Here is a 14,970-nt window from a genome sequence, read left to right as displayed (position 1 = left end):
GAGAGAGAGAGAGAGAGAGAGAGAGAGAGAGAGAGAGAGATGGATTAACGAGAAAGCGGGACAGAAAAATATTCTAAAGCTTCTAATCTTGTAGTCGATTTTCCGGCCCATGGAAAGTAAATATTACAACCATTAATTCAAAGGTTATGGTAAGGTATGCCTTCGGGATCCTAATATTTTTATTCCTGTGTTTGACGGCAAAGATTACCCTACTCCTTTATTTTACACACACAGGTCCCAAAAGAGCGAGGCTTTAAATATAAAGGTCGCCGATGAATGAAAAAACGGTTTATAGCCCATATAAAAGCAGTCAATTGTCCAAGCTTGCTTTTTTTACACCGATGTTTTTTCAATCGTGTTTTTACAAAAGCTGTAATACATATCGTCACGGTAAAATAAAGCCAGCATATGCTATATTTCATATTACTGTTATTAGTAGAGGTCTTAGGGAAATCATTGATGAGAAACCCACGCACACTGTTACACACACACACACACACACACACATCCTTTCCATTCAAATGTGGCAATTCGAAGACATGAAAACTTGCAGAAGTCGTCAAGAACGGCTAGTGGAAGGAAAACAAGACAAAGTAGAAGAAAAGACAACATAGAAATAAATTGTTTTAGTGTGCTATTTTAGCTTTAGCGTAATGCTTTTATCAGAATTATCAAGAATTCCAGCACACCAAGGAAATACAGAATAAAGGTTGAAGCATTTGAGTATACGAATGCACAGATTGGCCTTCCATTCCTGTAAGATCTCTGGAGCTCCTTTTCTGTACGTCTGAAACAACGAAATGTAAATTAAAAATTAAAAGAGGGTTTTAACAGACTTGCACGACATGTGTCTGTTGTCAAAATGTACCAGAGGATTACATGTATCATCAATGTTAGATTTGAATAGAAAAAACTTAAATGCATGGCATTTTCCATTCAATTACTAAATAATAAAAACCATATCATTCAGTTGAGAGAATTGCGCACTTCAAAATCATTATTGATGTCAGCTTCTTTGCTTAATTTTGTATCATTAAAGAGCGTTCCTTCCACAGACACCTACGGAGTGACTCATCATTCATCGTTAGAATTACTTAAATATTAAATATTCATTAAACTAAGAAGGTTGCTTTGCGAAATGCAAGCCATAAAGAATGTATTGACATAATACTGTTTTGCGTTAATGGTAGGTATAATTTTTATACACTCGCTACTTCGGTTGCGACAATGGTAGGTGGGATTTTTATATACTCGCTACTTTGGCTATCGTCACTCCGTCAATAAGACACACTCTCCTTCTTGTCCTCGTCATAGAAATTCTTAGGCTCAGTGTCTCGGTCTTGAACTTAATTCCACTCGTGAAGTAAAATCTGCGAACAAAATAAGTGACAAGCAACTACAATTGTAATTTTGCACATACTAACTACATTCGTTTTTAAAATCAACATTTTTCAGATAATATGGTTGGTGTACTTGACGAGGAAATAGAAAAGGAATATATGAAAGATATGTTCCATCTCTTCTGCATGTGGTGCCCGATTTAATTGCATCATTTTCAGACATTTAAAGTCTTCTCATTATGACGATTATATCCCTTTAGTTAAAATTTATGAAACTGATCAAATATTGAAATGGTTTTCTGCGCTCAGTTTGTCTATGTAATATTTGATTTCTGGAAGGATAGGAATTTTTATAGGTTACATATCTTTGTATTCGTAAAGTGTATTGGCTTTTGAGAAACAGCCTTATACATTGATTTCTTTTACTCATACAATAGATACACATTGTTTCAATCAAGCCTTATCAACTCCAAAGGTTCTGGTGGCATCTTTAAATATGGACAGTAGACAAGGTTTACTTGTGACATTCTCACTTTCGAGATGGTCCCTTTCTTTTGCGATAATCATTCCTTCCGTTTTTTCCAAGCGTCATCATAATCATTCTGGTACCTTTCTCCTGATTCTAAATGCTCATTGAATGCAACCTATATTAACTTCGACAGCATCTCTTTATCCCGTTGGTTTGAGTTCGATAAAGAAGATGACTTTACCTAACAGAAGTAATTGTTATTCGCTATTTTGACAACTCACTTTGGCAGCATTTATCAGACATAAAATGTATCGTGTGGTCGACAAAAACTTACCTATTGGTAACAGCACAACTTGTTTACACAGCCACGTTTTCGATGGAATAACTCATGTCTAAAAATAAACACGTTAAAGTGACGATTTCGTGTGTCACGTCATCATTAAATGTGGTGTAATCGTGGTATGTCATTGAAAGATGTGTGGTATGTATGCAAATAACTGTATACGTCACTTCATGGGAATTTCCCAGGGCGGGAAACGTACAAAGAACGTCGTACTGAATATTCATTCCATGAACAATGGCTGAACAAACTTTGAGAAATGTCAGAGATCAAGAGGTCAACGGTCGAATCCATTTTCCAAATCCTGAGTGGCAAGCTGTCTGGGACGAAATATTCGCCGATACTGACTCCGAAGATGAGTTTGATGGCCCTCATTTCGACGAGATTGAGTTCGATGACATTCCAAACGACGACATCGAATGGATGATGGTCAACGACAGCAGTGACGAAGACGATGCCAATGACGTCGCGCTAGGTTGGTCGAGCGATATTTGTCTGCCCGAGGACTTTGTCGTGCCGCCGTTCACTGGCAGTCCAGGCCTGAAAATTCGCCTCCCAGATAATGCTTCGCCTCTTCATTTTCTTCAGCTGTTTATATCTGACGAAGATATTGAGAATTTAGTGCGTGAGATGAACAGATACGCCAATTCTTACATCGAGGCGAACGGTGAAAACTTGAAGCCCCACGCAATTGCGCAAGAGCCCGGAAGTGGAAGGATGTAAACAATGATGAAATGAAACTGTTCCTCGGTATGTCGGTTGCCACAGTTACGAGTGGAGTGATACGTACCGGCCGCCGCGTACTATGCATATAATAATTGGAAGTTGGGAAACGGAATGGCCGTTTTACGCACCCCTCGCCGAGTTTGGAGGCCGATTTCCCTCACAATAAGCCTCAACTATATACTAAACCAGCATCGATGGCCTCCAATACATCTTAGAATTCATACCTACAAGCCTCTTTGCGTCAAAAACGACCTTCTGTCCGTTTTTGGGTGCGATTTCCGTGTTTTTTGACGTGATAGAACACTTTCATTCTACAGCTGTGGGCGGGGTCAGACCAGCCGCGCTGTGATTGGCTAATTTTTTTCCGATCGACCCCATGATGACCTCTCTTGTTTAGATCGCTCACGGCCCGGTGGTTTCAATCGGGTTCGAACTCACAACGTATGGTATCTTGTCACCTAGCGGAGACATTAAAATTAGGCTATAGAAAGGGATTGCTGATAGGCATATTCGAGAAGACTGTTACACCGTTACTCAAAAGCTACAACCACTGCGGGGCGAAACTATGCCCGAGTGTCTCATATTCTGCGAAGCATATTTTTACCTCAGAGCACTTTTTGGCCGGTTGCTAGTGACGACAGCGAACACATTGTATCAATTTATTTTCGATAGAATATCGATCGAAATCTGCTGGCGTATCGGCTCATGCGTTCAGGTCACGTCATGAATATGTCCACAATAACCCGTATATATTGACTTACATACCATAGTACCAACGTATCCGTTGGTTTCTTGAACCGTCGACACTCTTTACAGTTTTTGTGATGTGTTTATGTTTCAGCACATTTTTGCGCACATTGGCCAAGTTTTGCGCCATTTTTGGCTGGGAAGGTCATGCGAGTGAGCAACACAACATAGTATCAATTTCCAATAAACAATATCGATCGATAACGTTCACCGCTCGATGACAGTGGACACTTTGCGCCCGTTCGCCTCCGTTCTGTTTTATTTTTTCAAATTTACTGGAATTTTTATCGTTGATATTCGCCCAAATTTGGTCTATATTACAACAAAATGACAGATATTTGGGCTGTACAACTTATGAGACGCATACTGGTTAAAATGCGTCACTTTAAGACCCTTGTTCTGCATATGTACACGCCGTAAGATCGCCAAATTATGGACGGCAACGGTCCGTATATTTCAGTGATCGGAATAAAAAATGCAAATAAAACATTTTCATGGAGAAATTCATCATTATTCATTCAATTTCATCATTATTCGTTCAAAATTGAGGAATTTGCACCGGCGAGAAGTGTGCAGTCTGTTCGGTGTATTATACGTCATTGTTTTCTATGGGAAATCAAGCCTATTTGCCGCGTTGTAAAATGAAAAATAGGCCTATATCTGAAAAAAAAAACCCCAAAAACATTAATCTAATTTTTTCATTTCGCTTTAATTCTTAAAGTGTTTGAGATAACACAGCTGATGAAACTTTCGTTTTATTTTTTTTGAGTTTCCCTCTTATTTTTATGAAATGACAAGTTAACGATCGTTTGGCTGTTGACTGTGTTTTTCACCTATTGTGTATATGAATAATTAATTATCGCATAGCTATTTTCAGATGCCAAAATGTCATAATTGAAAGGTCAACATATAAGGAAATTGAATCTGCAACGCTTTCATCAATATTAAACCGTGCAGGGAAAAATTTGGCGAAATTTTAAACATAGAGTTGAAGGCGGATTTGACTCTCTGTGATGTGCCCGTTATGATGTGTGGTGAAGACACTGAATCATGTACGGTGCTCACTGCGAATGTACTGTGATGTCGAGTTCTGAGACGTGAAGGTACATTTCACCAACTGTTTTTTACTTGAGACTTCCAACTGTGTGGTTAAGTTGCCGCTCATCTGTGTTGATGTATCAACTTCGTTCGGTGTCTCTCGGCTGTCTGTTTTGTACAAGCATTCTAGTGAGTCTGCAGTGTTTTGTTGGTGTTTTTTTTTTTCTACACAGGATGTGTGTGTTTCGCAGTGGGACAAGCGTTGTGACAGGGAGGACGGCGCGCTTGGAATTAAAATCCTGAAATCGGCTCTATATACAAGACAGTGAAACAAAAATTACACATTAGGCCAAAAAAAATAAATAGTTTGTTTCTCATCCCCGCGCGCGTCAATGTAGACCCGCCGCGCCAACCTTTTTTTTGCATCTCAAGAGGAAACGAAAAAAAAATTAAAAAAACAAAACTAAGAACAAATTAAACCGTTCAGATCATACCAAAGCAACACAAATATTTTATGATATACAAAACTGAAATACACAGAACATTGAACATCACACAGTGCTGTAACATTCCATTCAGAACTGTACACTATGTCATTTGCTGTGCATTTATCTCTGCATGCATTCCTATGTTCTCATGTTGTAAGCGCGTTGTTGTTGATGGTTGAATAAAAAAAAGTAGCAGCAAAAAAAAAACAGCGTCACCGCATCATTTTTGCAAGATGCCTAGGATGAGAAACAAACTATTTTTTTTTTTTTTGGCCTTACTATACATTAAACGCAAACCACCAATCTATGGACGCGGACGATGTGTAACGTACGTGTGGAATTGCTTTCCCTTTACTATATTTATACAGGGTCATAGCACTATCGATTCGCCAGTGTCTCGCCGTTTATTCCAAACAAAATAACTACAATGATCCTGTTATTCACCATATCGTAATATAAAACAACTTTGGTAGAGCAGATGTGAAGTAGCTTTCATTTCCTATATGAGTTCGAACCCGATTGAAACCACCGGCCGTATATGCCTCAAACGAGCGATCAAAACAAGAGAGGTCATCATGGGGTCGATCAGAAAAAAATTAGCCAATCACAGCGCGGCTGGTCTGACCCCGCCCACAGCTGTAGAATGAAGTGTTCTATCACGTCAAAAAACACGGAAATCGCACCCAAAAACGGACAGAAGGTCGTTTTTGACGCAAAGAGGCTTGTAGGTATGAATTCTAAGATGTATTGGAGGCCATCGATGCTGGTTTAGTATATAGTTGAGGCTTATTGTGAGGGAAATCGGCCTCCAAACTCGGCAAGGGGTGCGTAAAACGGCCATTCCGTTCCCAACTTCCAATTATTATATGCATAGTACGCGGCGGCCGGTACGTATCACTCCACTCGTAACTGTGTCGGTTGCGATGTCACTGGTCCACAAGCCAGATATCGATGATTATTGGAGTGTCAATTCCATCATAGACACTCCTTTTTTCAGAAATCTGATGCCGCGAGACCGTTTCAAGTTGATTCTTACGTTCTTTCACATCAACGATAACAACAACTACGTTCGTCGCGGGAACCAGGGGTATGACCCATTGTTCAAGATCCGACCGTTTTTCGATGCCGTCACAGCCCGTTTTCGCTCCGTGTACAAACCCGAGCAACATCTCAGTTTAGATGAAGGCATGGTTCCATGGAGGGGCAACATCTCCTTTCGTCAATACATCCCTAATAAACCCGATCGCTTTGGCCTGAAAGCATACCAAATCAACGAGTCGTCGAGTGGTTACACTTCCGTGTTTGACATCTACACCGGAGGCGAGTATGACCCCAATCAAGACGGCGATGACGACGAAGCTCTGAAAGGCCACACTTACAACGTAGTGATGGGTTTGATGCGAAAGGGAGGATTCCTGAACCAAGGCCACAAAGTGTACATGGACAACTACTATAACAGTCCTGAACTTTCTGCTACTCTCAAAAGCGAGGATACCATCGTAGTTGGCACCGTAAGGTCCAACAGGAGCGAAATGCCATCTGCTCTCAAGCAGAAAGTCAAGAGAGGAAAGGCTGTGTACAGGTGTCGTGACGGTGTAGCTGTGGTGAAGTGGCAAGATAAACGCGAAGTCACCATGATATCCACAGCTGACAGACCAAAGTGGCGTCTTAGTATGTCAAAGACCGGTGACCTGGTGGTGAAGCCTTCAGCAGTTGTTGACTACAACAAACACATGGGTGGAACAGACCAGGCTGATCAAATGGTGAGATCTTACTCTATGCACAGGCGGCGAGCAAAGTGGTATGTGAAGCTCTTCTTCCACCTCTTGGCATTGGCAATTACCAATGCATATATCATCTATCAAAAGTATGGAGATGATAGGAAGATGAAGCATTCCAAGTTCCGACTTCAGATCATCCAGGAACTTGTTGCTACAGCCACTGATGCTCCGACCCCTGCCCCCAAGGGAAGACGATCTGTTGGTCAACCACTAAGACGCCTGGATGAACGGCATTTTCCATCGCCTATTCCACCCAGACCTGGCTGCAAGAAGCAACACCCTCTCCGCCAGTGTGTAGTTCACCGTGACTACTACAGAAAGCATGAAGATGGAAAACGTCCACCAGAAACCCGTCTGTGGTGTAGGAAGTGTGAAGTTGCGCTGTGTGTCCATCCATGTTTTGAAATCTATCATTCTCGTCGCAACTATGAAGATGTCAACCCAGCTGCATAAATTTTCTCGCTAGGACACTGTGTGTGTGTTTGTGTATGTATGTATGTTTATGTGGATATAAAGTTGTGTTCACTTGAATCAAAAAAATATATTTGTAAGATTTTTGGAAACATCAGAAGTATTTTTACTGGTCTGTTTGTTATTCAATTTACACCTTGAGTGAAATTTAAACTTTTATGATGGACTTCAAAATATGGATTGCATCTTTTCTGGTCAGTTTGTTATTCAATTTACACTTTGTGTAAAATTTCAACCTTCATGATAGATTTCAAAACATGGATGGTATCTTTACTGGTCAGTTAGTTATTCAATTTACACCTCATGTAAATTTTCAAACTTCATGATAGATTTCAAAACATGGATGGTATCTTTACTGGTCAGTTTGTTATTCAATTTACACTTTGTGTAAAATTTCAACCTTCATGATAGATTTCAAAACATGGATGGTATCTTTACTGGTCAGTTTGTTATTCAATTTACACCTCGTGTAAAACTTCAACCTTCATGATAGGTTTCAAAACAAGGATGGTATCTTTACTGGTCAGTCTGTTATTCAATTTACACCTCGTGTAAAATTTCAACCTGACAGCTGTGCAGTATATGTGTGTGTGGTTTACAAAATAAGGTTAGAATTTGATATCAAGAATCCAGGCCATGACACTCATGTAGATCATCCAGTTTCATGTGTGTATATTTTTTGTAAAACTTTATTGTTACTTCATTTTCCAAGTTACTACATGACAATCTTCATGGAAAGATGTACAAAATAATCCATGCTACATGTAAAGAGTGAATTCATGATTGCATGCATTGTTTGTCATAGCAATATAAATTAGTTATCCAGCTCCAAAGTGCATGTACATACACAAGCTTACCAGTTTGAGTCTGCGATGATGACATCAAGATGTATGATATCTACCTTTTTTCAGCAATCTCTAGGCTGAGGTGTGGGCTCCACATATACAGTATGCGTAAATTGGGTGCAAAACTGGAACTATTGTGTCTGTAAATATTGACTTTTTGACCACAAACCCCTTTTTGCACTCCAATTTTCAGTCTTTTTTGTAAATGTTGTGAATACTATTTATGTATATTGGAGAGAGTATTTTGATATAAGTCATGTGAAAGTATATTTTATTTTCAACAGAAACCAGTATGTCATTGTACACTTAGTAATCTGATCAGTTGTGAAGGTGGTAAAGAGTGTCAATTGCTTGACTCACATTATAATGACATCATAAATATGTAGATAAGATCATAAAAATTATATTTTGGAGGCAGTCTACACAAGTTTTGAAAGAATTGTGACTTGAGTTGAGTTACGACATCAGTCAATATACATGTGAGTGTTACCCAGTGTACAGTTTCCTTCATTAGGTTTTCATTCTGAAAATATTGTTTTGACCAAAAACTTGATTTTCTATCCTTTTTGGTATATTTTTACATTACACACATTTTTTAGTGCAGTATGCTCTCTGGAAACAAAAATAGCCATTCCATTTTACTTTTCTGGTTTTTATGAACTTACCTGAAATTTTTCTGGGAAATTTGTTTTTTTACAAAAAAACCTCTTTTTACCCCAAATATCTGTCCATTTTAGTAAAATTGTAATCTCAAAACAGGTCTAAATTAGTAATATTTCATATACGTGGAGAAATAATTCATACTTTGCGATATTCTCTGAGATAGAGATGTGTAATTTGCAGAGCAAAGCTGTCCACATTGTAACAGGAAAAGTACAATTCAGTGGTACGAATGGTAATTGATATGCAAATTAGTTCTGTATTTTATGGCTTTTTGGTGTATTTTGACAGTTTACACACATTTTTAGTGTAGTATGCTCTCTGGAAACAAAAATAGCCATTCAATCTTACTTTTCTGGTTTTTTTGAACTTACCTGAAATTCTGTGTGAAATTTCTTGTTTTTTACCAAAAATCCGTCTTTTTACCCCAAATATCTGTCCATTTTTGTAATATTATGATCTCAAAACAGGTCTAAATTAGTAATATTTCATATACGTGGAGAAATAATTCATACTTTGCGATATTCTCTGAGATAGAGATGTGTAATTTGCAGAGCAAAGCTGTCCACGTTGTAACAGGAAAAGTACAATTCAGTGGTACGAATGGTATGTAATTGATATGCAAATTAGTTCTGTATTTTATGGCTTTTTGGTGTATTTTGACAGTTTATACACATTTTTAGTGCAGTATGCTCTCTGGAAACAAAAATAGCCTTTCAATCTTACTTTTCTGGTTTTTTTTGAACTTACCTGAAATTCTGTGTGAAATTTCTTGTTTTTTACCAAAAATCCGTCTTTTTACCCCAAATATCTGTCCATTTTTGTAATATTGTGATCTCAAAATAGGTCTAAATTAGTAATTTTTCATCTATGTGGAGAAATAGTTCATACTTTGCAGTATTCATTGAGATAGAGATGTGTCATTTGCAGAGCAAAGCTGTCCAAGTTGTAACAGAAAGTACAATTCTGTGGTATGGTTGTGTAATTGATATGCAAATTAGTTCTGTATTTTATACCTTTTTTGGTAAATTTCACATTTTATAATTACACACACACTTTGAGTGAAGTACCAGTATACTCTCTGCGATCCACAATACTATTCCATCCCCATTTCTGGTTTTCTTTTCAATGTAATCAATTTTTCTGTAAAATTTTATTTTTTTGACCGAAAAGGGCATTTTCTACCCCAAATTTACATCCAATTTTGTAACAAAGTGATGTCAGAGTAGTCTCATAACATCGTATATTAAATTTTCTCAAAGGAATATTCGATGATTTACTTATTTTATTTGAAACAAATGTGTCATTTGCAGAAGAAAGTTGTCTGTATTTTCACAGATAGAGTAGATTTCAGTTGCATACTTATATGCAATAAATATGCAAATGAGTTCTAAAATTTCAATATTTTTGGTCATTTTGTGTCAATGTAATGTTTAACTCTCATTTCAACCACCACAGCAACATCCACTCCGCATCTACATGTAAATTTTGGGAATTTTCAGGTTTATTTTGAAAAATTTTAATTTTTGACCGAAATCCTGAGATTTTACCCCAAATTTCTGCTAAATTTGTATAAATATGATATCATAACTACCATAATCAGATAGGATATTTTATAAGGATCATGAATCATATAGGGTTTGCCACATTTTATTCAGGAATAAAAAATTCCTATGGGTTGAAAAGGTAACATGCACAAATTGTTTACCTGCCTTAAAATAATGCAGTGGCTGGGTATTACATAACACTAGATAATGCAGCCCCTTAAGGGTTAATGTATGCCCCTTTTTGAATTCAATATGTTGTACAGGTAAATTATTTTCTAATGTTTCATGATATCATCATTTTGTTACTTTCTCTATCTGTCATAGCACACCAGCTTATACTGTGAATTATTCGTGAATTGGAAAAACCACTTGCACGGTTTCGAAGAACGTTGAAAATATAGGGTACTTACCCAGTCGCTGTCTATTCTGAACACCATGCCACTTTATTAACAATCCTTGACTTTATTTACAAGTCATGCAATTTCTTCAGGTAAATCCTTGTTGTCCCACATTGTCACATGTTTAAAGAGTAATTCCCGTAACTGTGATAGTTTATCCTTCTTTCAGTCAATACCATCGGCTGGATCTAGAGGACCAGTCCTTTATCTTCTGTGTTACATAAGGGTCTCAACAAAGCAGTTCATTTGACGTAATACTGTCAGTCGAAATTTCTTGTGCACACCATTTGCAGTATTTTATATTCCAATTTGTTAAAGTCATGATGGGAGGAGAATTTTGAGAGTCCTCCAAACAGCTCTGGGGTTTCTTTACTGTGCCGGGCATTTCACAGTAAAACTTCACCGTGTAGGCATACACCAGCGGAGGCGTGGGTCTTTTCGACCCTGAACAAGGTCTCCAAACGGCGATGGGTTGGTTCACTCTCTCCCCTGTCGCTCAAACAACCCCTGCCTCGACCTGTTCACTACTGGTGTGCTTTCCACAGCTACCCACGTGGCTAAAGCTTAAGGGATAAGTTCTATCTTTTGCCCGGAGATGCTTCACTGCAATTTAATTTCTTATAGACAGACAAGATATTTGACAGGTAGAATGATTCATGTCCTATCTGATTTTTCTACAATTGCAATGTTTAGCTACAGGAATAATATACAATCATTAGTATTTGGTTTCGTAAAATTGGAGGTATTTCAATTTACAGGCCATTCTATTAGTTTTGTCATATTATACAAGTGCTTCTTTTTATCTCCTTTTATCTCCACTGACAAAAAGACATCAAAACTGGTCGACGAAATCAGTACTATAAGTTAATTAACCAGGTTCGTGGCACAAAGAAAACTGACAATAAGAGTTTTGAACTACTGGTTAGTGGCCATACCAGGTGTCCGGAAGGTAAGCTTACCCTGCCAGCATGCTTCACCTGTCAAGATTGGCCCAGAGTGACAAATTTAGTGTAAGTTGGCAAAGCAACCAATCCATTGTTGCAAGAGAAAGCTAGGAATACTGTCACTCACCATTTGATAAAAAAATTTTGCACTTTATAATACACACTGAATGGATAACCAGACAGACTTCAAATTCACCAGTAGACATATCTAGCTGGCATGGCAATAGGACATCATACTTGCCCAGTGATCAATATCATTGAAGGTCAATATTTTAGCAGAATCAGGAAGCAAGGAGAAAATGACAATAAAATCAGGTCATCTTGAACCACTGCTAAGTGGTGGTACCAGGTGTCCGGAATGGGTAAGTGTACCCTGCTAGCATGCTACACCCGTCAAGATTGATCAAAAGTGACAAATCCAGGGAAATTCGGCAACACAATCATCCAAACTTGTACTGTGAGTTAAATCAAGAAAAGTTGTGACTGAGAGAAACAGACAGGCCATATTATGATCCGCACAGGAGAGATAACCTGCAATGTTTAGTACTGTAACCTGCAATGTTTAGTACATCTTTAGTGATCTATACATTTCTGTGTTTGATCTTTGTATAGCTGAAGGATACTATAGATCAGGCTTGAATTTAAAATGTGGTGGTACTTTATCCACACCGTCTTTTTTCAATATAACTGATGTTATATCGTTTGATGTAACACTGTCAGTCATGAGCTTTTACACGTGTCAATTGCAGTATTTTATTATATTACGACAATCATGAATGAAAATTTGAGCGAGTCCTCCAAACAGCTCTGGGGTTTCTTTACTGTGCCGGGCATTTCACAGTAAAACTTCACTGAGTACTCATACAAATGCGTATTACCCTGAACAAAGTCTTCAAGCAGCGATTGATCGGCGTCGATGGGGCAGTTCAACAGCCAAATCTTCACCTAGGACATGTTCACTGCAAGTGCACTTTCCACAGCTACCCACGCGGCTTAGCTTAAAGGGACCCATTTATGTCACAGTCTTCATGATTAATTTTTAGTCCAGTCAAAATAGGGTTAGACCCACCACAAATTGCAACAGAATTTTTTTCTTCAGAATGCATTTCAGAGAGGTACCCAGAACAACATATTAAAAGTTTACTCGAATCCACCTTGGGGAAATATGACTAATTTACATAAATCAAATATGGCGGCCAACCATCCGACAAAATAACATAATTGGCCATATATCACATGTTAAACAAGCTATTCCAGTGATTTCAAAGTCTGACACTAGTTATTTGGCCCAGGGAATCATTTGGAGGTATAATGTTTCATATAGGCTCTTCATTAATTGCATAATTCCAATATGGCGGCCAACATTCCTACAAAAGACATTTCCGGTCATATACCACGTATTAAACAAGTTATTTCAGTGATTTTAAACTTTTAATATTTTTCTTGGGTATGAAGAAACACTTTAAGTGGTTCAATTTTTACAAAGAACCTTTGATAATTTGCATAAATTAAATATGGCTGCCATATTAATGCCCCATAGCTTAATAGCTTATAATATAAATAAGGGTTTGGTATAGTATTTAGCACTAGGAAACTATCAAGAAGAAACTGTTAAGTCCTTCGACATTCATTTTAGCTCATATGTGGTATTGATATAAATACCAAAAAGAGCTTATATGGTGAGTCAATGGCATCTGTATGTCTGTATGTATGTAGGTATGTATGTGCGGATGTATGTCCGTCACACGCAAAGGCTCCCATACCGCCAAAGCTACCATCTCAGTATTTGGTGTACAGGTAGATGCAGGGGTTGAGTTGTGACGTTGTTTCAGTGTCAAAAATATGCAAACGAGGTAAGAAAAGGGGGAAATCCTGCAAATGTGCAGGAGTGGTGGCAATAACTGAAACAGCGCACACATCTGAGTAAGAGGTTTTTGACCTTCAACCTATTTGTATGCAGGGTACCTATTATGTGCGGGAGTGGTGGCATTAACTGAAACAGCTTATTAGTCATTTCCCGTGATTGTTAATGAACTGTGACATATTAACAGACCTGCTCAAACCAGGCCTGTGCTCAAACCATGGATGTCTATTTTTGTACATCCATGGTTGAAAGATTCTCTTCTATGCATGTTGCTAAAGTTGACCTCCAGTACCTAAAGTTTCAGACGTTATTTTCTTTTGTCATTCTTGTTTTTCTGGTTTAAATATTCCTTGTTGTTTTTCTGGTTGTGCAGAAATCATTGTCAATACATCAACGTAGAGTTTTCCTGCACTGAACAGATAGAAAACAAACTTATTGTTGATCTTTGGTATGTACCAATTCTGATCAAAATTGAGCGACACTGTATAATTGCAGTATTTTTAAAATTTTAATTTTTCTGTTAATTTGTTAATTTGTGTTATTTTGTCGGATGGCTGGCAGCCATATTTGATTTATGCAAATTAGACATATTTCCCCAAGGTGGATTCAAGTAAACTTTTAATATGTTGTTCAGGGTACCTCTCTGAAATGCATTCGACTGTTAATGATTGTTAGTCTTCTGAATAATATATTCTCTTTCTGAATATAACATTGGATTCATCTGTGTAAGGCATTTTCGTAATTTGTATGGGTGTTTAACACTGTACAGTATCTAAACATGTAATCTGTAATGTTTACTGGTAAAACAAAGACGTGTTCAAAATCTTTTGTTTTTAATTTAGACTGAACCCCCTTCTTATGGATGGGTGCATCTTTATAAGATCCCCTAGATGACAGGCAAGAAGTCATCACACATAACAGCAAAAATACAATAAACACAACAAAGCTAAAATACAGAAAAAATGATATGACCAAAATAAAAAATGCCATAATACACACAAATTGAAACTTAGCACTATTGCAAACAATGTCAGATTCATAAAAACTTTATGGACACACAAACTCAAAAAAATCTGAAACTGCATGCTTTAGCAAAGGCTTACAATTAATCCAAAAACAGAATCCAACTATTACACAATACAAACAAATACATCTTGAGTCATTTTTCCAAGTGTCATTTTTCCAGATGTACATGTTTGTATCGTGTAACAGTTGGATTCTGTGGGGCTGATGAGTTGTTTGAATTAATTTTAAGCCTTTCCTAAGCATGCAATTTCCAATTTTTCGTGAGTTTACGTGTTGATCAAGTTTT

General features: G+C 37.7%; 1 protein-coding gene and 1 long non-coding RNA gene across 2 annotated transcripts; one reads left to right on the top strand and one right to left on the bottom strand.

Moving 5' to 3' along the window:
• Positions 1-621: 621 nt before the first annotated feature.
• LOC139140319 (uncharacterized) lies at positions 622-2,283 on the bottom strand. Its single transcript, XR_011553977.1, has 2 exons — positions 2,144-2,283; positions 622-1,370 (listed from the first exon to the last, which is right to left on the bottom strand). It is a non-coding gene; the product is annotated as an uncharacterized lncRNA (long non-coding RNA).
• Positions 2,284-2,720: 437 nt separating this feature from the next.
• Positions 2,721-10,307, top strand: LOC139140317 (piggyBac transposable element-derived protein 4-like). Its single transcript, XM_070709477.1, has 2 exons — positions 2,721-2,899; positions 6,146-10,307. Exon 2 carries the CDS (start codon positions 6,153-6,155, stop codon positions 7,380-7,382), a length of 1,230 nt encoding a protein of 409 aa, XP_070565578.1. The 5' UTR covers positions 2,721-2,899; positions 6,146-6,152; the 3' UTR covers positions 7,383-10,307.
• Positions 10,308-14,970: the final 4,663 nt, after the last annotated feature.

Source organism: Ptychodera flava, chromosome 9, assembly GCF_041260155.1.
Source record: "Ptychodera flava strain L36383 chromosome 9, AS_Pfla_20210202, whole genome shotgun sequence".
In the NCBI taxonomy this organism is placed as follows: Eukaryota; Metazoa; Hemichordata; class Enteropneusta; family Ptychoderidae; genus Ptychodera; species Ptychodera flava.
The sequence above is the reverse complement of the archived record's forward strand: the minus strand, read 5'-3'. Positions and strand labels throughout refer to the sequence as shown.